Here is a 24,331-nt window from a genome sequence, read left to right as displayed (position 1 = left end):
GAGTTGTCAGATGCCACATTGACCAACTCAGAAAGCGGTTTCCAGAATGGCCACTAAGCGAGGACTGCATCATAAGTCCCTCCCAAGGTCCCCAAACTGGCAACCAAGCCAGCCCATGCATAGACTCTGAAGACTCTCACAGCACAAGCAATGAGGAGTTGGCCGTAGAGGAGGAGAGTCCGGAAGTACAACATGGATCTCCTGATGGAGCAAGCCAACCTGACTTTCACAACCGCTGTGCCAACTCTGCTGAACAGTCTGACTCTGGGGTGGGCCAACCTGGAGACGTCAGCCAGAGAGCACCAAATCCTTCTGGCTCAAGTGCATCAAAGGACACTGGTCTACCCAGCCCGGTGGGTAAGCTGGTAGACCAGAAAGTGACTGAACCCCTGAGGCGTTCCACAAGGGCACGCAATCCTCCTGCTTATTTAGCAGATTATATAGTAAAATAAGGAACTATAATGTTGTATGTACTTGTGATAAATGTTGACTATGAGACTGTACTAAAACAATGATGGAGTTATAATGTCGTTAACTGTCTTATTATATTGTTAATGGAAACCTATTCATACTATTGTTAAATCTTGTAATTTGTTATTGCACGCTTATTGTTGCTATGATGTTTGTTCATTCTAAGAGGGGAGGGATGTTATGTATTGGGCTTAATTGTAACACCACGTAAGCTGGAGCTAGCTAACAGCTCCCAGCAATTCAGACACCTGGTCTCCAGTGCTGCTATTGGCTGCCCCTAGGTGGCAATGGGTTGCTTTAAACCTATTGGCTGCCGCCTAGGGGGCAGGCTATAAATTGCTGCAGGCTGCAGCTTAGTTCCTCAGTTCAGATCCTGCAAGCAAATAAACATGACCATTGCTGAACTCACTCGCCTCGTCTTCATTCCTGCGCAACGAACTCACTACACAACATCCAGCAAGCACTTTGTAATCGGCAAGTAACTAAGTGCCTAACCTACATAATTACAGAAAACAAGCAAAGCTCAAATAACACATGAAGGCTACAGAGCTGAAGGTTTTCGGCTAGGTTTGCCAATCGGGTGATTTGATTTTTAGAGGAAAGCAGAGATGAGACTGAGGGAGAATCTATCATCTGCTTATCTCCCAGTGATATCTCCTTCTAGGTACTTTTCACAGTGATATTGTTGGTTCTTAAAGGCAGACAGTCAGGAATCAACCACAAGAAATACTATAACTCTCTCTCTATGGGCTATAATAACATAATCTCAAAAGATAGACAGAATTTCTCCTTCTGTCTCTCTTATATCAAAGACAGTCACTCTTGGGTTTCCTTGGCATATTTTTCTGCCTTCCTGGGCTAAATTGAAGTTTTGATAATGGCTGCTGCATGTTTTCTTCAAGGCTTCTCTACATATATGGGGCGTAAGTCACACTCCTTTGTCCATTTCACTGGAAAGTTTGCCCTTAATCATACGTGATTGGGGGTAGACTGTGATCCCCCATCTTTGGGGGCCTACAATATATTTGGAATTTTGAGAACCTACCACGAGCATTTGCATAAAATAGGTACTATAGAACAACTAGTGAGAAAAAGGCAATTTACTGGAAGGCAAGCTAAAGAAATTAACTCCTGCTACTTGGGAGTCCTCCTAGATTCACGGCTTACCCTGGAAGATCATGTGGTGGCCGTGACTAGGGGGGCTTTCGCCCAGGTTCGCCTGGTGCGCCAGTTGCGGCCCTATCTGGACCGGGATGCCCTGTGCACGGTCACTCATGCGCTCGTGACCTCTCGCCTTGACTACTGTAATGCTCTCTACATGGGGCTTCCCTTGAAGACCACTCGGAGGCTCCAGCTGGTACAGAATGCGGCCGCGAGAGTTGTCTTGGGAGTTTCCCGGTACTCCCATGTTACACCTTTGCTCCGCGAGCTGCATTGGTTACCAGTTGTCTTCCGGGTGAGGTTCAAGGTCTTGGTTATGATCTTTAAGTCCCTACATGGCATGGGTCCGGGTTACCTCGGGGACCACCTGCTGCCGGCGTCAACTCCCCTCCGCCCTGTGCGTTCCCACAGAGAGGGCCTCCTCAGGGTGCCTCCAGTCAGGGAATGCCGACTGGCGGCCCCCAGGGGGAGAGCCTTCTCTGTGGGTGCCCCGGCTTTGTGGAACCAACTGCCAGTGGAGCTCCGGATGGCATCAGACCTCCGAACTTTCCGTCGTGGCCTGAAGACCCATTTATTTGAATTAGCCGGTCTGGCCTGACGGGGGAGTTGGGTTTTAAATTGTTGTTTTAGAATTGTATTATTGTTTTTAACTGGGCACTGATTTAATCTTTGTTTTAACTTTTGTATTGTATTGTATTGTTATTTACCGGTATATGCCCTGTGAACTGCCCTGAGTCCCTAGGGAGAAGGGCGGTATACAAATTAAATAAAACGTAAACATAAACGTAAACGTACTTCATCTCTCCCATTTCACCTTACATCTGTCTTTATTTTTTCTGGGCAGCTGGGCATACTGCCAAACAAAACACTGGCTATAGCTACCAAATCATTTGTCATTTCCAATACCTCTGGGGTATAGTGAAGTTCAGAAACACTGCTGGAAACAAAGATAATGCTTGAGGCAGGTGTTTTGTTCTGAACCATGGCACCTCGATTTTTTAAGAAATCTAAAAATAAAAATAAGATCAGGTATGATATGAAGCCTGGCAGCCACTAAATGAGATCTCTGTAGCCACATTCCCACTCTGGAATCCATACTAGAGACCCATGAGGTAGGACTATATACAGCTAAGCACCATCACACGGAGGATGAGTAGGCATATCTTTAGAAAGATTCATACATTGACTTAATATGGTTAGAGCCTAACAACAACAACAATTAAAATAAAAATAAAAATTGGAAGGGACTTTGGAGGTCTTCTAGTCCACTCCCCTGCTCAGGCAGGAAACCCTATACCATTTCAGACAAATGGCTGTCCAGTCTCTTCTTAAAAACTTCCAGTGTTGGAGCATTCACAGCTTCTGGAGGCAGGTTGTTCCACTGATTAATTGTTCTGTCAGGAAATTTCTCCTTAGTTCTAGGTTACTTAGTTTCCATCCATTGCTTCTTGCCCTCAGGTGCTTTGGAGAATAGTTTGACTCCCTCTTCTTTGTGGCAGCCCCTGAGATATTGGAACACTGCTATCATGTCACCCCTCACCCTTTTCATTAAATTAAAAGGTAAAGGTAAAGGTTCCCCCGCACATGCGTGCTAGTCGTTTCCAACTCTAGGGGCCGGTGCTCATCTCCATTTCAAAGCTGAAGAGCCAGCGCTTGTCCGAGGACGTCTCTGTGGTCATGTGGCCAGCATGACTAGATGCCAAAGGCGCACGGAACGCTGTTACCTTCCCACCGTAGTGGTCCCTATTTTTCTACTTGCATTTTTACGTGCTTTCGAACTGCTAGGTTGGCAGAAGCTGGGACGAGTAACAGGCATACCCAATTCCAGCAACTGTTCCTTATGTGTTTTAGCCTCTCCTAATCATCTTTGTTGCTCTTCTCTGTACTCTTTCTAGATCCCCAACATCTCTTTTACATCGTGGTGACCAAAACTGGATGCAGTATTCCAGGTGTGGCCTTACCAAGGCATTGTAAAGTGGTATTAACACCTCACATGATCTTGATTCTATCCCTCTGTTAATGCATCACATTAATTTGCATCACAACAGCCACCCTACCCTATAACAGCTTGATTCTTTGTATATACTGCCATTCTGCTAAATTTGCTCAACTTCTATATGAATTTTAAGTGGACTGCCCTAAAATCAATAGTCATGCTCCTTTGGGGAAAGGATTATTCTAATACTTATAGGAATACTTAGAGTTACATATTAAATAGCCTCTGCAACATTTCTCATTTGCTATAATTTTATTATTTCAATTGTATTAATTTTTTGATGGATTTGTCAAACATGCATTTTGGTAGTCTATCCTGGGCTTTCTGACTGATCTGCTTTCTATGGGGTAGGACACAGATCACGGGTAGCTTTTGTTTGCCTATCACAAATTTACTTAGCAATTGTCTCCAGTCAGGCAACAGTGAATGGCTCACATCAGTCTCAACCAACTGCTGTTTTTCAGTTGCTTCCTTTGGTCTCTTAGATGCCTTTACATTAATATGCTGATAACTTGTTGTTGTTGTTAGCTGCGAAGTCATGTCCGACCCATCACAACCCTATGGACAAAGTTCCTCCAGGCCTTCCTGTCCTCTACCATCTTCTGGAGTCAATTCAAGCTCACGCCTACTGCTTCAGTGACTCCATCCAGCCACCTCATTCTCTGTCGTCCCATTCTTCTCTTGCCCTCAATCTTTCCCAGCATTAGGCTCTTCTCCAGTGAGTCCTTCCTTCTCATTAGGTGGCCAAAGTATTTGAGTTTTAGCTTCAGGATCTGGCCCTCTAAAGAGCAGTCAGGGTTGGTCTCCTGTAGGACTGACCAGTTTGATCGCCTTGCAGTCCAAGGGACTCACAGGAGTCTTCTCCAGCACCACAGTTCAAAGGCCTCAATTCTTTGGCGTTCAGCCTTTTTTATGGTCCAGCTTTCGCTGCCATATATTGCAACTGGGAAGACCATAGCCTTGACTATACACACTTTTGTTGACAGGGTGATGTCTCTGCTTTTTAGTGTGCTGTCTAGATTTGCCATGGCTTTCCTCCCCAGGAGCAAGCGTCTTTTAATTTCTTGACTACAGTCCCCATCTGCAGTGATCTTGGAGCCCAGGAAAATAAAATCTGTCACTACCTCCATTTCTTCCCCATCTATTTGCCAGCAATTGAGAGGGCCGAATGCCATGATCTTGTTTTTCTTAATGTTAAGTTTCAACCCAACTTTTGCACTCTCCTTCTTCACCCGCAACAAGAGGCTCTTTAGTTCTTCTTCACTTTCTGCCATTAGAGTGGTATCATCTGCATATCTTAGGTTGTTGATATTTCTTCCAGCAATCTTAATTCCAACTTTTGATTCATCTAGCCCTGCCTTTCTCATGATGTGCTCTGCATATAAGTTAAATAGGCAGGGCGACAGTATACAGCCTTGCCGGACTCCTTTCCCAATTTTGAACTAATCAGTGGTTCCATGTCCAGTTCTCACCATTGCTTCTTGGCCCACGTATAGGTTTCTCAAGAGACAAATAAGATGGTCTGGTACTCCCATCTCTTTAAGAACTTGCCACAGTTTGTTATGATCCACACAATCAAAGGCTTTGGTATAGTCAATGAAGCAAAAGTAGATGTTTTTCTGGAACTCTCTAGCTTTCTCCATGATCCAGCGTATGTTGGCAATTTGATCTCTAGTTCCTCTGCCTCTTCGAAATCCTGCCTGTACTTCTGGTAGTTCTCGATCCACATACTGCTGGAGTCTAGCTTGTAGGATTTTAAGCATAACTGCTGATAACTGCTTCTGTACAAACTAATAATTGCCCTCTTTTACTATCAATACTTCTGAAAAAAAGTGTGATCATTTGACTGATCAATGACTATGAAAACAGGAAATTGTTTATCAAGAAAATTGCATGACATTGTAGTCACTAAATGTGAAGCTCAATTCAAACATTTGACCTTTTCTCATGCTTAAAGAATTTTGAGTTCTTATTTAGGAAAAAATATATATTTTTAGTTATTGAGACTGTGGTCTTGACTGTCTCGATGCAGAGTTTTATTTTATTTTATTTTATATGAAGGGCAGGAAATTGCACAATAGTATATAAGTTAGGTTTGCTTTTCTGCATAAAATTATATTACATTAGTAATACTTTTCTATTACATTAGTAATACTTTTCTATTACATTAGTAATACTTTTCTCCAGGTCAAACAACAATGATAAACATTCTAAATTTATTTTCATCAACAAATTTCAAATGGCTATGTATCCATGGCCCAACATTTGAAGGAGACATCTTCTAGTCCTAGAATTCTTCCAGGTTTCAATTACTTCATCAATATCCAGGAATAACAAACTTCAAATAGTACTTTTTCACAATGTCGTACTTACTGGTTTGTGCAGGACTTCCTTCATCTATCACTAGAATGGCAGCTTTGTACTGAAAGTTAAGACTGGCCATACTTTCTGAATCATAGTCCAAACTGCTATTTACCTGTCAGACCATAGGATAGAAAGATCAGGAGAAAGAGGGCAGAAGTTACCTTTAGTTATTAACCCATGGCAGAAAAGCTTATAGTATCTTCTACAAAAACAGAGATCTTTCATCAACTGAGATCCAAAGCACGAATCAGGGTCCTTAAAGCATCAAAATCTAAATGGGAATTCAGTGTCCCTTTGAGCTTTAGGTGTACTGTGCATTTAAATGTACATTTTTAGTACCGCTCACATGAATTGATGCGGAGGAATTTACTCAAGCCTTACCTGATATATAACTAGCCACTGGCTCACCTGCAAATTTGGGCCATTCATTTTAAAGCTATAAGGTGGATTCTGGTCAACTATATTGTATTTCAAGCTGCTATTCATACTCTCTGGATCATAACAAGACAGAGGCAAAATGGTGCTCCCAACTGAAATGTTCTCTGGAATCTCAGTTCTGGAATTAAGCAAAAATAATCACAAGAGGTAGGGGGTTCTGATTTCTCCAAAGCATTATCCCACTGTTACTTAACTTGCATGACTTCCAGATTTGTTGGATTATGAAGTCAAAACCACCACAGTCCCTGGAGCTGATCTTTAATTGGCTAAGAAATTTACCTAGATGTATTTATCTTTAAGCAATCCCAAACTCTCTTCCCACTTAGCAGTCTGACTTCTATATTTCTCACTTCAGAAATAGTAGTCCTCCTAATCACCTAAATCTACCACACAGGCATCCCTATGCAGAAAGTTAGACATCCTCAAATTGACTCTATTACTCTATGTTTTCTTGGCTCAAGCTACCACAATTTCCTTTGTGGAGACTTACACAAACACAGCAGGAGAACACCGGGGTCCTTCCAAGTTCTCCTGTTTCACAGTAATGTTGACAATGATGCTGGCATGATCAGCGTGATTGAGCATATTGTAAGCTTTCACCTCTAGCTGGGTGTTGACTAAGCTTGGATTGTGTTTCAGATCTAAGTAGTAAGTGGTCTTGATGATGCCTGAAACTGTATAATTAAAAAATACTATTTTATTAAGAAATTTAATTACAGTTGGAAAAAACTAATACAAACTAAACCTAGAGAAAGAGAAAAGAATGGAAAGAAGAAAAAAAGTACAGTAAAAAAAGAAAAAGAAAGAAGAAAAGCAAAGAAAATATAATGAGGAAAAAGAAAAGAAATGAAGATGAAGTGACTTCCAACCTTCCTCACAACAAATATATTTAATAACTCTTCAGCGTCTATAAACACATATCTCTTCATCTCATATCCCATCCCTTAGCTATATGCAAATTCATTAAAAAAAACCAACAACAACTTTTCAACCCTGGTGTTAGCAAAAAGCCCATAAAGGGTTGCCAGAAAATTACAAAAAAACAATAATTTTAACCTTGATTATATAAACAATTTTATATTCCTTCCTTTGATTTCTAATAGTGTAAAGTCAATCAATTACTGTTCTAGGATTTTATTTCTCTTCAATTCTCCTTTATCCTATGACCAAGATTTCTTCAAGGCTTTAACAAGCCTCTTGATACAATAAGAAAATATTTTTCCAATCATTCTCTTGGTTCATCATTTATATTTTCCTTAACTTTTTTTTAAAAAAACTTCAGTCAGTTTCTTTGATATATCTAGTATAGTGACCTATTCAAAATTGTTCTCTTATTAGATGAAATCTGTTTCTCATTTATTGTTCCTTCATTAATATCTTTTAGACAGAATACCTATGGAAGCAGACATTATTACTGACACTGTTGATACTGTAGTTACTTAATTTATGGATCTATTCTTCAAAGATCTCCTTCAATATTTCTGATGTTATAATATTTTGTATCATTTTGTATCATCCCAGTATTAATTAGCATTAATATTTTTCATCTTCTGCTTAAAATCTTTAGTTCCCTCTAGTCTAGTCACTGAGTCTAGTTTCTAAAATCATCACTTATCTTTTATCTCACTTGCAGTTGCCATAATAATCAAAATAATTATGTTTCCTACAAGAGGTTATTTTTATAGTTAATTCCAAAATCTTATAGAAAAATTCAATACTCCAAATTTACCTTGACCCTTATAACTTTCTTAGATCAAAATCTTATTTAGCTTTTTGCTAAATAGGGCAAAACTCAACAACTGTTTTGCTTAGTAATGAAAATTTTAGACCCAGTTGTGGCTGTAAGGAATGCATAGGCAAATTCCAAAGTAATTAGAAACTTAGTGTCCTTTAAAAGCTCTTCCATAGTTCATCTTCTGGGGTTCAAATGCATAGAAAACTGCTGTCCTGCAGTCTCCTTGCAAGGAGTAGCCATTGGAGCACATATGGGCAATCCTGTCCTCTCCTTATCTGGAATGCTTCCAAGGAACTGGTCTACTGACAAGTTCCTTGGTCTTTACCACTTATTTTTTACTTTTGTTGCTTTTACACAGCTGTCTTCAGTTCACCATACCTCCCCTGGAGTCCATATAAGGAAGAAAGATTGATTCTCAGCCTCTTGAAGGCAAGAGGACTGGCAATTGAAAATCAGTATAGCTAGCTGCTAGAGACTTCCTGAGATGGGGTGGATGCTATGGCTTACCTGGGGCTTTCATTACCTGGGTCAATGGTAAAAGAGTTTGTGCTTGGGGAGATAATCTGGTAGAGCACATTATCCCCACTCGCATGAACCTTTATGATGTTGAACAAGGGTGGTACATTTTCCGGTATTGAACTTGCAACTGATGATTCCCTGAATCATGAAGACAAAGGTATGAATAACTCTTTCTGAATCAAGAGTCCATTGAGCACAATACTGTTTACTCTGCCTACTTAAAATAAAAAAAATAGTTTAATGGTTACATGGGCACAAAACTATAAACATTGATGGGGATATAGCCTGAAAGAAATCTGTCCCCATGCATGTCTATCTCAAAGTTCCAAATATATCTGGTTAATGTAATGGTATTTGGTTAAACTATAAGTATGGATCATAGTCCAGTCTGTTCAATCTATGTGTCCTAAACCTATGAGGTAGAAGAGTCAGGAAACATATTCTTATACTGTCCTAGACAACAGAAAGAGGATGAAGTCTCCTCATCCCCTTTCTGCAATAAATTTTAGATCTAGAATTTTGTGTTCACTGCAGGGATTTCAGAAATCTCAGTAGAAAACATAATATCCCAAGAATTCCAGAAGTGTGCAGCTTGATTCAGGCTTTGGCTGTTCTAGTTCTTTCTCCAGAGAAGGGTATAAGCCGTGCACGATGGATGGAGCATAGATGATTCCTCATGTGCTGAGGTTTCCGTTAGTAACAAGTAGCCCTAACTCAGACCATGCATGATTGAGCAGACAGCTTTTTTAGAGGTTCCAGCAAAGCATCATTTTGAGCAGTGCATCTTCAAAGTCCAATATATGTAATCTTCAACTTACAACCATTTATTTAGTAACCATTAAAAATTATAATGGCATTGAAAAAAGTGATTTATGACACTTACATCAGCATCCCCGTGTTCACGTGATCAATATTCGGTTGCTTGGCAACTGGCATGTATTTATGATGGTTGCAGTGTCGCTGGGTCATGTGATCACCTTTTGCGAACTTCTGACAAGCCAAGTCAATGGGAAAGCCAGATTCACTTAATAACCATGTTATTAACAACTGCAGTAATTTAACATGTGTAGCAAGAAAGGTCACAAAATGGGGAAAAACTCACTTAACAACTGTCTTGCTTAGCAATGGAAAATTTGGGTTCAATAGTGTTCATAAGTCAAGGACTACCTGTAAGTATCATAGAGGATTCTGAGATTGTACTATAAGATTAAATGGGATTTCACGTGACCAGATCTGAAGTGATAATTATTCCCTAACATAATTCCAATTCTGTGCCGTTCACTGCAAGGGATTCTGGAGTACTGTATGCCTTTCAAGGATGTAATGGTAGAGCAGGATGTCTTGGCTCTACCAATTTGTTGGCAACCCAACGTGCACATCTAAATATCACCATATCTTTCTACCCACGCCCAATTCTCCAACTCACGTGAAACTGACTTTGTTATGGTGGACAGGGATCACCTGAATAGACAGAGGCACTTTGCAACTTCTTGAAGCACCATCGCTGACCGCAATTTTTAGTGAGAATGTCTGCAGGGGCAATACAGGAAAGGTTAGCTGAATCCAAGAGGCCCAATGAAGAAGCCTACAGTTCCATAGAAGCCTTAGAAACAGATAATTCTCTGAAATTATTAGAAACTATGCAATTAGAAAAGTCCAAAGACCTGAAATGAGACATGTGGAAATCAAAGTCTAGTGGCAAAATGCCGATGAAAACAACAGAAGCTCCCTGCAGGCATGCAATTCTCTTTGGGATTGTTTGGGATATGACCGAGAACCAAGGAATAACATGTCTTGAATGGACTCCCACTATTTCAGTAGGCTGCTAAGCAGATATATGTGCAACGCAAACAATAGCATATACCTTGCCAGCTTGTTCACGAGTGAAACCTGTGGCAGGTGCCTGCAGGATTCCTTCTGAAGTTATGACAAAAGGCAAGGAAGAATCCTCAATGGTGAACTGTGGGAAGGAAAGACAGTGCGGAGATTATAAAGTAGACAATACCTGCACCTGTTGCCCAGCCACTGGCTCTCACCCTGTCTGAGTCACCCTTCAAAATGCCAGCTCCCCACAGATGATCACTTTCTCTCAGATGATCCACAAGAATTCCTCCTCCCATTTGTGGATAACAATTTGTCCCTCTGTGTTATATATGTAAACAGTTCCGTGCGGCGTGTCTGACCCCGGCGATGAACTCGTTGGCGGGCTCGTCCGGCCGTTGTTTCTTTTGTGCGAATTGCACCCGCCAGTACAGTTCTGAACGAGCCGGCATGTAGTACTTGTTCAGCTGGTCCACCAGGTCCGCGTAGGAGACTTCAGTGATGGGCACCGGGCTGAACAAGCCGACGGCTGCATCATATACTGGAGGTCCGCTGATGTACAGCAGAGTGGCGGCCTTTGCTCGGTCGTCAGTGATTTTACTGACGAGGAGGAATCCCTCGACCTGGCCAAGGTGTGATTGCCATCTCTCGGGATGGCGTGTATCAAACTCCCTCACACGGCCGAAGTTTGCCATGTCGTCCGGTCCTGGGTTGCTCCGATGGAAGTTAAAACCTCCGTGACAGCTCTTGCCGGGAACTCTCTTCCTCGGCCGTGACTTCAGCTCCGGAGCGATCCCACCTTCGTCGCCAGTGAAGTAGCCTAAGGACCACTCGGGACGACAGGCTAGTTAACGACAAGTTTATTAAGAGCAAGGCAAACATAGAATAACTTGTCCGGCTTTTATAGCCGGCAGCTGGTAGCGAGGACCAATCAGCGGTGTTTATTTTGGCGCCGCGTCAAGCTGGGACCAATCCGCGCCGCCTTCTGTTGACAGCTCCGGCTTCCGCATGTGTTGGTGTTTTGACAGCCGCGAGCTGTCAGTGGTTGCGCCTGCGCTGTGCGGTGGATGCTTTGACAGCTCAGGCTTCCTCATGGTCCGGAGTTTGACAGCCGCGAGCTGTCAGTGGTGGCGCCTGCGCTGTGCGGGGAACTTTGACAGCTGTCAAAGTTCCCGCGTGTTTTCCTGTCAGGCGGCTTGTAGTTTATATACTTGTCAATGCAGTATTATTGAACTGTTTACACATATAACATATCAATTAAGGAACTGTTTACATATATAACACACCAATTTCACGACTACCTGTATGGCAGACCATTTACTATATTTACGGATCACAAACCCCTGCTAGGCATATTCACGTGGAATAAAACTACTCCACAAATTCTCTCTCCGAGAATTTTACGATGGTCAACATTCTTAGCAGCCTATTCCTATCAACTAATACATAAGCCAGGTAAAGAATTGGGACACGCGGACTGCCTCAGCAGACTACCCATGCAAACCAGGGACTCAGACCCAGCCCCAGCCAGCCTGATTTTAGCAATCTCCCAACTACCAGAATGCCCCTTGACTGCAAACATTATAGCTAGTAATTCAGCCAAAGATAAAATACTTACCAGAGTCCTTAAATGGGCCACAACAGGGTGGCCAGCTCAAAACCCACAACCCCAATTCCAACCTTATTTTAACAGAAAAAATGAGATCTCAACACATAGAGGATGCCTGCTGTGGGGAAATAGGGTCATCATACCAGAGAAAAACATAGACCAAACATTACACATTTTACATGAAGGACACCCTGGAATTGTAAAAATGAAGGCGATGGCTAGAAGTTATGTGTGGTGGCCAGGCATAGATAAACAAATAGAAAAATATGTGGGTGGGTGTTACACCTGTCAACAGACCAGGAACGAACCACCCCAGGCACCTATCCATAAATGGGAAACTACTAGGAACCCTTGGTCTCGTATACATATAGATTTTGCAGGACCCATCCAGGGTCAAAGTTTCTTAATTGTAGTGGACAGCTATTCTAAATGGCTGGAAGTCACTCCCCTTAGAAAAACAACGTCCGAAGCCACTATGCAAGCTTTACGAAAAATATTCGCTACACACGGCCTGCCTGACACCATAGTTTCAGACAACGGACCTCAATTAACCTCTCGTGAATTTCAGATGTTCGCTATGAAGAACTGTATTAGGCTGGTCACGTCGGCGCCGTTCCACCCATCGTCGAACGGAATGGCTGAAATTATGGTACGATCCACAAAGGAAGCTTTGAAAAAATTCGTTAAAGGAAACTGGCAAAGGCGTCTCAGCCAGTTTCTATTATCACAACACTCAACTCCATGCACTACAACCGGCAAATCACCGGCTGAATTAAGATGGGGGAGGAGGCTCATAACACGACTCGACAGACTGCACCCTGACACATATCCAGAAGAAAAACAGCACCCCCATCCCGCCCGCACACTCAACCCTGGTCAACTGATATGGGCACGATCATACACAGATAAAAACAAGTGGGTACAAGGGACAGTAATAAAACAAACTGGGCCCATCTCATACCTTATAGCAACGCAGGCACAGGGCAACGTACGCCGCCATATTGACCAACTCAGACCCAGACAACCACCACACAATTCTGAGCAACCAACCAATGCCGAGATACAACCCCCACCGGAAATGCTGCCTATCCCAAACCAGGAAGAGGAACACCAAAACGAAGGACCTGAACCAGACCACCCTCCACCCCTTCGCCGCTCAACCAGGAATCGAAGACCACCCACCTACCTAAAAGACTATCAGTGGGCAGGTTCAAACGTCCAAGAGGAAAGAAACGCACCAGGGGAGGGGTAAGGGGTGTGTTATATATGTAAACAGTTCCTTAATTGATATGTTATATGTGTAAACAGTTCAATAATACTGCATTGACAAGTATATAAACTACAAGCCGCCTGACAGGAAAACACGCGGGAACTTTGACAGCTGTCAAAGTTCCCCGCACAGCGCAGGCGCCACCACTGACAGCTCGCGGCTGTCAAACTCCGGACCATGAGGAAGCCTGAGCTGTCAAAGCATCCACCGCACAGCGCAGGCGCAACCACTGACAGCTCGCGGCTGTCAAAACACCAACACATGCGGAAGCCGGAGCTGTCAACAGAAGGCGGCGCGGATTGGTCCCAGCTTGACGCGGCGCCAAAATAAACACCGCTGATTGGTCCTCGCTACCAGCTGCCGGCTATAAAAGCCGGACAAGTTATTCTATGTTTGCCTTGCTCTTAATAAACTTGTCGTTAACTAGCCTGTCGTCCCGAGTGGTCCTTAGGCTACTTCACCCTCCTTGTGATCACAGAGCTTTTCTCAAGCACATTCCTGCTTTTTCTTCCAACCACTGCACTTACGGTCAGTCTGCCTGTGCCCCGCCTCTTCAAGACAGTTGTGTAGATTGTTTCTCCAGGTCGAATGTCCTCTGAAACTTGTATAGGCAACCGTCCTATGATATATGAGAGATGGAGAAAAAAATTAGCATGGTAGTGAATTGAACATGGCAACATGGGCAAGCTGAGATTGAACAGTCCCTCATTTTAGGATTATGAGACCCTTTGGGCAATTCTACTCCACTCTCTTCTATTCTTGGTCAAAATAATATTTTGTTACCCTGTGCTAGTCAAGATCTGCTCCATGTTGATGGAAAATTCAACACATCCCACTGCTTACTGACTAATAATCCCCCATCTCATCCAACTCTACTATAATACTACGTTAAAATGTTCTTCATTAAAGCACTTTTATCTTTTGCTGAATATGCCCAAACTAACTTAATCAAGGAAACTGAAGCATTCTTACCTATGTCAGTAAATCTTTCAATGCACACTAATCTCTTTGCTTCATTAACTTGAACAAAGAGTTGAGCATCTTTTGTCTTTCCTCCACAATTTGCAGTGAATGTTAAGGCATACAGATTCACCACTCTGGCATCTAGAGCAGCACTGGGACTAAGTCTCAGCTGGGAATCAAAAGAAAGAGCCTTGGTTTAATTGTTAGGTAAGCATTAGAACACCAACCTCTTCCCTCCCCTGTCCATCTCTGAGGGTATCTCCACCAAAGGACTGTCAGCCACTTCAAAAGCAACCCTGGATCTCAATAATTTCTTTAACATCAGCTGAGGGCTTAGCCAAGTTATTGCTAACTCAGCAATGTGGTGTTTGAGTCCACCGTAAAAGTGATCTTTTTTAATTAAAAAGAACACAGAACTCTGTGGAATTTATGGTTAGTCTATTTCCCCATTCCAGAGTTTTTGGTAGAAACTGTTTTCAGTCTCCCTTCTTAGGAACTCTGGGATGATGAAGTTTTTATTAACCTTATATTTCATCCTTTCAGTTCTTCTAGTTTACTGTTAATAAGCACACCGCTCTTCATCAAGTACTGCAAAATGATTTACAGAATGAATATAAAATATAAAACCAAGAATTGCAAAGAAAACCATATAATCAAATGCCATAGTCAGCAGTGAACCTATCAAAACCTCACCTGAATAAATACATATCTTAATTCATAAAGTGTACTCTTGAGAACTACTTCATGAACATCAAACATAAGAGAGTTCCAAAGTGAAGATGCCACAAATGATGTTCTTGTTTAGATTACCATCATTCATTGATAACATCATAAATAAAGCCCTTCCTAAGATCTTCTCAGGGTTAGATGAGGTATTCTTTACTAAACCCACCAATCACTTCTGTTCTGCATCGGAGAAACAGAACCACAGTCCCTTTCTCAACCAGAGGTCCATTACCATGTTTATCTGGGATACTCCAAATTGTAATCTTAAAGCTTCAGAGCACATGTGGTTGAAGGAAGCTGAAACACTTAGTAGCAGGAGTCCAAATTGTTTGTAAATTATTACAAAAATTCCCTATATCATTTAGCATTTCCTTGGCCATCAAGACAAATACTATTCCTCAAAAATCATCCTAAGGTATATTGGGCTGGCTATATTATCTTGTTTACCTCATAGTTGCCAACGGATAAGATGTTTAGAAAGTTGAAAAAAGAGGAAACCGGGTTGACGCTCTTCAGGTATGTATCAGGCACATAGCTTGAGTTTGTACAATTGACAGATAAGGTAGTCACAAATGAATTTGGTTCCAGATTGTCTTCCAGTTCCACCGTTTTAGGAAGGTCTCCAAACACTACAGCTAAGAGAAGGATCAGCAGGAGAATGTTGATTTTATGTCACCACTAATGATAGCAAGGACCATCTGCTAAGAACTGCATAGGAGCTTCTCCTAATAGCAACTTTGGTCTGGAATGCTCTTCCTGCTGAAATTCACCTATTTCTTCATCCAGCCTTGCGTGTAGAGCAAGGGTCTCCAACCTGTGGGCTGCAGCCCCCTACCGGGCCACAGCCTATTGGCCACCAGGCTGCATGAGTGGCTGGCTGGTGTGCATGTGTGCGTGCACACAGCCCCATTTGCACGAATGTCAGTGTTTGCATAAGCATTGCCACAAGCATGGGCATTCACAGCCCCACTCACACAAGCGTCACCACAAGCATTGAGGGCATTTGTGGCTCCACTCGTGTGAGTGCTCATGGCCCCATTCAGGTAAGCAATGGGTGTTCATGCACGCACACGCATTCACTCTACCCATCCCTTCTTTCCCCCTGCTCCAGGCCACCAACCCCCAAAGGTTGGGGGAACTCTGGCGTTTTATGGTGTTTTTTGTTTGATTCTCCTTCGTTCTCTCTCTTTTTTAACTGAAGGTGCTGTTTTTGCAGTGTTTTAACCTACTGATATGCTCTTGCATTTTAACTGTGGACTGGGAACTTCTTGAGTTTTACAATAATGGAAAATACATAAAAATAAATAACTGAACAAAAAGAAAGAAAATAAAGAAATCCTTGCTAATAAAAGATTCTTTTGTCTTCAATTATTTATTTCTAAATAAAGTTTATTTTTTAAATAAAAATGAATTTATTTCCAATTTAATAAACAGGAGCTACTTTATCCTCTGCACTACTTTTGCATTTTTTTTAAATTTTTTGACTCAAAAAAATTCATATTCAATATTTAAGAACAATGAGATGACAAAGCAGAAATGGGGAACCTCTGACCCTTCTAATACAGCTGGATTACAATGACCAGTAGTGAGGCTTGTCAAGAGCTGTAGTTTAGTTACATCTGGAAGGTTCCTCAATTCTCCTGTTAAGAACCTACAATTTATTTCATGGTGTTATTTGTTGAGCTCCTGCCCAGCATACTCTCTTCCGAAATCTAAGGTATGTTTTCTACCACAAGCAAGAAATATAGCAGGAATGTCAATGAGGTATGACTGGGGGAAAAACAAGATGATGGGTGTAAAAACATGATTGAAGGAATTCATACATATTCAACCACATTGTCACGGCCACCATCTTCACATTTTATACACATCCTGTGAATACCCCTGAAACATAGGAGGTCCTCTTAGGCACAATGGGAAAACTGGTTCCTGAAGGATGCTTTAATATTCCCCTTTTTCTCCTACTTGCCTCCCCAATTATGAAACATTTATGCCTCTGAGGCCGGACTCCAGTGACTGCCTGTTTTCCTGTATTTTTTTCTCCTGTTGCTTTTATCCTTCTGAACAAATTCTTCACCTAGCATATAAAGAAAAATGCTCCTAAATTCCTAAAGTCATCATGAGACCCCCAAATTTAGGAGAGCTGTTTTGTTAACAGCGTGGGAACACATTCACGCACTGCAGGAGAAAGTTTGAACAAATATTTGTTGGAATGCAGAAAGTAAGCCAAAATGGTTTAAGAGGATCCAAAAACATACCTAGCTTTGCCTTTATTACAGATCATCCTTCTCCAAGCTTTCTGAACGCGTTAGATAACAATTTACAGTGCTGGCTGAGAATGGTGGGAGGTATAGTCAAGAACATTTGCACAGTAATGGGTTTGCAAAAGCCTTGCACTAATCTCATCAAGCCTTTTTTAAAAAAAACCCTTCCTTCCTGAAAACAATGTCTTTAAATGAATTATAGTTAATTATACTTAGTTAGCACAGATTCATGATCCAAGGGAAAAAAATCTAAAACCTGTTCTTCAATGATAGGATATAAAATTATATAGAAAACCTGAAGGTCTATTGGACTGTTCTAGGGGTCTAAAATGGGGAGGATGGGGAGGAACAGGCTTCAGCTCAACCCTGTCAAGACTGAGTGGCTGTGCGTGTTGGCATCTCGGGAAATGCAGAATATTCCATCTCTTAATATGGGGGGTGAGCTATTACCCCCCGTAGATCGGGCTCGCAACTTGGGGGTCCTTCTAGATTCACAGCTCTCCTTAGAAGATCATATAGGAGCTGTGACTAGGGGGGCCTTCGCCCAGGTTCGCCTGGTGCGCCAGTTGCGGCCCTATCTAGCCCGGGATGCCTTGCGTACAGTCACTCCTGCGCTCATGACCTCTCGTTTGGACTACTGCAATGCTCTCTACATGGGGCTGCCCTTGAGGACCACTCGGAGGCTTCAACTGGTGCAGAATGCAGCCGCGCGAGTGGTGTTGGGGGTCTCCCGAAACTCCCATGTTACACCTCTACTCTGCGAGCTGCATTGGCTGCCGGTTGCCCTCCGGGTGAGATTCAAGGTGCTGGTAATGACCTATAAAGCCCTACATGGCATGGGTCCGGATTACCTACGGCAGCACCTGCTGCCGGCATCAACCTCCCTCCGTCCAGTGCGCTCCCACAGAGTGGGCCTCCTCAGGGTGCCTCCAATCAGAGAATGTCGATTGGTGGCCCCCAGGGGGAGGGCGTTCTCTGTGGGCGCGCCAGACCTATGGAACCGCTTGCCGGTTGAGCTCCGGATGGCTCCCGACCTTCGCTCCTTCCGGCGCGATTTAAAAACTTATTTATTTGAACAATCTGGCCTGGTTTGATGGGTTTGGGGTTGGATCTAATTTTAACATAGTTTTAATCATTGTATTATAATGGGCATGATTATTTAATTCTTTTAACTTCTTTTAACTTTTGTATTTATATTCTGATATTTATTGCCCTGTACACCGCCCTGTACACCGCCTTCGGGAGAAGGGCGGTATAAAAATTTAATAAAACTAATCTAAACTAAAATGTGCAGGCTCAGTTGTATTAATTTTACTTAGTTCCAATAAAATTATTACCCACTTAGGAAATATTTTTCCTCCCTAAGGAAAAGATTTTACACATCCTTTCTTTTTTTCAAAACTATTTCTGCAATTCTAAACCAATTAATTAATTAATTAATAGTACTAGAGGAAAATAAAAAGGGATGCTTTATGTATCGATTTTGGCAATGCTCTACATTTCCTGTTGAAAAAGGAATTTGCACAAAAGTGAAACAACTATCCTGCTTTGTTACCTCAGCAGAACATTTATACACCAACATAGCTGGGGAAGAAAGGGGGCAACTTCCCTCAATTCATATGGGATGGCCTGATTTTTAGGATTTTGTATTTGATTTGATCTGATTATGATTTGATTAAATTTATATGCTGCCCTTCTCCCTGAGGACTCAGGGCGGCTCACAACCATAAAAATTAAAAAAGAAGAAATGATGTGTAAAATCTTTTCCTTAGGGAGGTAAAAATAAAATAAACATATAGCTATATAAACAGGAAAAATTCAGCTGGCATAGTAAAAATAATTAGTAACCATCAGGCTTTTTTATAAGACTTATTTGTGGAGTTAACTAAAGAAATCTGTTATTCTCAGAAGGAATCAGTAAATCATTTAGCCAATTTGCTATCCAGCGGCAAGCTTAATGGACATTACCTTTAATCTTGTTTTGAACAAATTGTTAAATGAAATTGTACTGTGATAATCCAGCTCAACTATTTGGGCTTTTATTACTGATACATAAAAATGAGAAAACATCGTCTGCCCAAGTTTTTAGGGACCAAAATGCTACCACATAGCTTCCACATAGCAGACACAGAGGCGATATAGTAAGCAAAAACCAGAATTCTGATTACAGTACTAAAAATCTCTCTGCAAGGAAAGAAGAGATTTTAATGAAAAGGATAGTCTGCTAATGAGGCTATGGAAAGAATAGAGCCAGGTGAGAAAAACAATAGAAATCTCTGGCTGCAGATTGTGAATTGCAATTTGAACTGCAGCTGATAGCAGCCTTTTCTCTTGAAATGCCCCAATTCAGACACTGGTCTGTAACACTGAAGAGCAGCAAATGCTTTCCAAGTTTTGTTTTCCTTCCCACTTGGAGGTAGCAAGGACTGAACTGGGGACCTTCTGCATGAAAAACCTGAGCTTGTCCCCCCCCCCCTCCTCGCAAGGTGCACAAGGGTTTGCTTGGCAAGACACCTGCAATTTGAAATAGATTGTTGAGCCTAACCCTGCAGTCAAACATCAGAACCCTGAAACTAAGGGAGGATGTGCTGATACAGTATATTTCTTTCCTGGTACTGAATTTGCCTTTATATGTCATTTTATTATCTTTCGCTTTATGTACATTTTGAACAGTTGGGGTTTTACTCTCATTGCCATCTTGGCTATCAACTTTTACATCATGAAGGAAATTCCCTAAACAGGCAAAGATAGTGGCACTCCTCTCCTCCAAATCAAACTCCTATAAAGTGTTTGTATAAATATGTCAGATGTAAGTCAGGAATTGTACTTCTTGGGTGAGCTGGGTGCAAAAGGACTACTGGTCAAAAGCCCCCAATCCCTCAAAGAGCTTGCTGATCGAACAAGACTCAACTGGTCCAGGGAGTCTGTTCTTAACCCTTCTTTCTTCCACAGCAGCCCACCAAGACGGGCAGAATGTGCCCAGGGCTTGATGGCATTTCCTGCCGTTCTGCAGCATTTCATATTCACCCTCCAAATAATGCTTTGGAGTTTTGTGGGAGTGTAAGCGTAGCCCATGTCTGCTGAATTATAAAGCAATCCTCTGATTATGCTGTCTGAATTGGGATTGCCCGCATCTCTTTTTCCCCAGATGTCCTGGTCTCCAGGTGCTGGAGCAAAGGCTTGGAACGAAGATTCCTCCCACGAACCTTCGCACCTCAGAACTGCCCCACCACTGAAGGGAAAGAGCATCCAGCAGAATAGCAGGGAGGAGAAGACCAACTGAGGACAGCTGGAAAATTGGGAGAAGAAGAAAAAAAAAAAGACAAATTCAAGAGCCAGTTCACTATTTTATATGTCTCTAAAATAATTCCATGCCTGGGGAAAGAAGAAGAGAAACCTTTTATTAATCAAGTAAGGTGCTTCCTGCTTCTTCTCAGGTCAAGGAAAAAAAAAAAGCTTTTCCCCTAGCTACTCTGAATTCCCAGTTCCCAGTTGCCAACAACAGATATTCCTCGTGAAGCGACAGTGCCTTCTTAACCTAATAAATTTAAACCTAATTAGATATATTGCATTTTTTTTGTTTTATTTTTATAATGTTTAATTTGGCACTACGTTGCCCTGAAAGCTATGCTACTAGGTAGAGTGTGTCTTTTTCTTCACGATTAAGCAAATACATCAAATTTCCATCATTGGAAATATGTTGGAATTCAGCACCCATAATTCTCTGCCAGCATCTATGTTAATTGGTAGTAAAGACATAAACCATAACAGAGAAATCTGGGTGCCAGGTAGAAAAAGACAAAATTAAATTGAGAAATGAGTAAAGTAAATTTAAAAGACATTAGAAAGCAGATGAAACTTAGATACAAAGAATAGGAAGAAGAGTTTAAATAGCACAATTGGCTGGTATTTTATTGTCATTGTTAATTGGTGGATCATTTCTAGTTTATGTTATTGCGTTTTTGTGGTTAATTATTTGGGTTAAGGTACAAACAATAAAAGGGGCACGGTGGCTCAGTGGGTTAGGACGCTGAGCTTGTCGATCAGAAGGTCGGCAGTTTGGCGGGTCGAATCCCGAGTGCCGCGTAACAGAGTGAGCAACTGTTACTCGTCCCAGCTTCTGCCAACCTAGCAGTTCGAAAGCACGTAAAAATGCAAGTAGAAAAATAGGGACCACTGCGGTGGGAAGGTAACAGCGTTCCGTGCGCCTTTGGCGTCTAGTCATGCCGGCCACATGACCATGGAGATGTCCTCGGACAAGCGCTGGCTCTTTGGCTTTGAAACGGAGATGAGCACCGGCCCCTAGAGTCGGAAACAACTAGCACGCATGTGCAGGGGAACCTTTACCTTTTACAAACAATAAGGAACCTTATAACACCTTAAACGGATGCACTGAGTATCAGATGAGCTCATATGTGATAACTGATATTCCAAGGTGCCACTGAGCTCTCTGTTGCTTTTGCTTCAGCAGACTTACATACCAATCCCCTCCGGAACAAAGATTTTCATGCTCATTAAGACTCCAGAATGTTCTCGGCCCCCTCTCATCCATCATTGGATTCTAAAATTTCCTAGGGTGCAATCATATTGTTTTAATCAAACACTGGACATTTTGTAAAGCTATATAGCCCTAGGTGGCCTTGAGGCACCCTGGTGCCTATATGCCCATCTGGTGGCACATGTACTCACATACATATGCTTGGCTATAATCCATGTTTGTCTATATGAAGAGCAGTCAGCTTTGTTTTCACAGCTGTCACACATCAAAGGCTGTTCTTGACCTGCCACTAGCAATCTTGTTTTCAAGCCATTGGTGTCTGGCCATTAAATATGGGGCAAGCAAGTTTCCTTACCTTCAGCTCCGATGCTTGGATCTACAGGTGGGAAGGAAATAAAAGAGAAACGTTTCTTATGCACTGCCTGCTGTGAGTCGAGTTAACTAGCAAATATTACTCAGAAAATTCACTGCTAAATGAGAAATAAAGGCAAATGTTCCCTGACTGCTTTGAACCCATTTTTATGGTGTGATTGCCTTGCCTCTTCCACATAATTTTATGCTGTTCTGCTATTATTTATGCCATCATTTTCCCACCCAAAACACCACTAGGTGCTATTAATCATTTTGATTCATAATGCTCCGTTTGGATTCACCCCTTCTTAGGGAAGGGTGGAAAAGGTTGCTCCAGTTTCTTTTGGATCATCTTTACAACTAGTTCTTTCCTCCTCCGAGAATCTAATCAAGGGCACCAACACTGCACTAATTTCCTGTGTAAATCAGGGCAGGGAAGTCAGACACTCTGTCCCATTGTCACAAAGAATACAGGAAACCCCCTTTGGGGAACAGGGAAACTGCTTTTGTAAGACCCAGGATTGCCAACACTTCCAAATGGAAAAGAGAGAGAAAAAGTTGGGGGAGGTAGATTCCTCCAGATCAAGGAATTAAGCCTGGGTGGGGGACAAAGGAGTGGATCCCCCTAATTAGTCTGGGCCTGAGGACACAGCTAAATAGATGACCTGCCTGTTAAAGGGCAGAGCTGGCATAGGAAGAGCAGAGCAAGAAAAACTGCCTTCCCCCCACCCCCACCCCCTCACACACACTTATACACACTCCAGGCAACACCTTGGAAAACAAACACAAACAAAGACACCAAACAAGCTGTGCCTAGGTCAAGAGCTGCTTTGTTTTTGTTTTTTTTCTCTTAAGAACCGGCAAGGGGAATGGAAGCCATTTGGTTTTGATCAGCTCTGCAGACCCGGCTTCAATCTCTGAGCCTCCCAGCAGATGAAGAGAGGCTGCACTGGAGCTAGGCAGACTGGGTCACTTGCTCTTTGGCAAGTGGGCTTTGACAGATCCCTGCAAGTGTAATTAACACGAACACCCACATTGGAGGGACAGTTTTGATACAAAGCAACTGCTGCATTTTGCCAGGAGGCCAATGGGGGGGGGGCTCATTTCGAGAGCCTCCTCAAACTCCCTCAAGAACCGTGCAGCTCATGTTTAGTTTAGTTTAGTTTTATTAAATTTTTATACCGCCCTTCTCCCTAGGGACTCAGGGCGGTGAACAGGGCAGATAATAAAAATACAAAACTACAAAAGTTAAAATAGAATTAAATTAATGCCCAAGATAAAACAGTAAAATATACAAATATTTAAAAACCCAAATTAACTCCCCATCAGGCCAGGCCAGCTTGTTCAAACAGGTGGGTCTTTAACCCGCGCCGGAAGGAGCGGAGATCCGGTGCCATCCGGAGCTCCACCGGCAGTTCATTCCATAAGGCCGGGGCGCCCACAGAGAAGGCCCTCCCCCTGGGGGCCACCAGCCGGCATTCTCTGACTGGAGGCACCCTGAGGAGGCCCTCTCTGTGGGAACGCACAGGGCGGAGGGGGGTTGACGCCGGCAGCAGGTGGTCCCCGAGGTATTCCGGACCCATGCCATGTTCACTACATTACACATAGTATTTGTGCAATCAGTAGTCACTGTGTACAATCACATGCTTCAAGAGATCTGGGGGAAGTATTCTCCAGAAGCGCTTATCTACCTTCGATTCATAGTCCATTTTGCCCTTTCCGCAAGTCTACAAGGATGGGACCCATGTGTATCGGATGCACCTCTCGCAAGCCTGACAGCCCTTTGGGGAGGGTAATTCAATTCAGAAAAGCCCCCCCCCTCACCAAATAGTTCCCTTACCTCAAAAAACAATCAAAGAGAATAGTTGTAGTTCTGGGTAGCATTGTGAGGTCCTCAATGCATCCTTGATTGGTTTGCCGCAGACGTTTCATTACCAAACTAGGTAACAACATCAATGCTAGTGATATCTAGCACTAACGATGTTACCTGGTTTGATAAGGAAACATCTGCCACGAAACAACCAAGCTCAGAGAGCACTAAGGACAGTTCAAAAGCACAAGCTAGCTCTTACCTATCCTCCAGGTCGTGAGGAGCAGAAAAAGGAGCAAAGGCCTTTCCCACTCCACTAGGGCAAGCCGCAGCAT

At 42.5% G+C, this 24,331-nt stretch overlaps 1 protein-coding gene across 1 annotated transcript in view; it reads right to left on the bottom strand.

Moving 5' to 3' along the window:
* Window positions 1–24,331, bottom strand: part of CDHR4 (cadherin related family member 4) — a gene marked incomplete at both ends in the record, with an annotated part of 43,660 nt that extends 19,329 nt beyond the window's left edge. Inside the window, 11 exons of the mRNA XM_083351095.1 lie at window positions 6,002–6,104; window positions 6,401–6,548; window positions 6,921–7,104; window positions 8,689–8,822; window positions 10,111–10,214; window positions 10,549–10,644; window positions 13,912–14,003; window positions 14,357–14,516; window positions 15,521–15,708; window positions 22,191–22,211; window positions 24,259–24,331. Of these exons, the coding sequence (XP_083207221.1) occupies window positions 6,002–6,104; window positions 6,401–6,548; window positions 6,921–7,104; window positions 8,689–8,822; window positions 10,111–10,214; window positions 10,549–10,644; window positions 13,912–14,003; window positions 14,357–14,516; window positions 15,521–15,708; window positions 22,191–22,211; window positions 24,259–24,331 (1,303 nt within the window). The remainder of the gene's footprint in view (window positions 1–6,001; window positions 6,105–6,400; window positions 6,549–6,920; window positions 7,105–8,688; window positions 8,823–10,110; window positions 10,215–10,548; window positions 10,645–13,911; window positions 14,004–14,356; window positions 14,517–15,520; window positions 15,709–22,190; window positions 22,212–24,258) is intronic.

This window comes from Vipera ursinii (assembly GCF_947247035.1).
Source record: "Vipera ursinii genome assembly, chromosome: 2".
NCBI classification, from domain to species: Eukaryota; Metazoa; Chordata; class Lepidosauria; order Squamata; family Viperidae; genus Vipera; species Vipera ursinii.
This window is presented reverse-complemented; position numbering and strand designations above follow the sequence as displayed.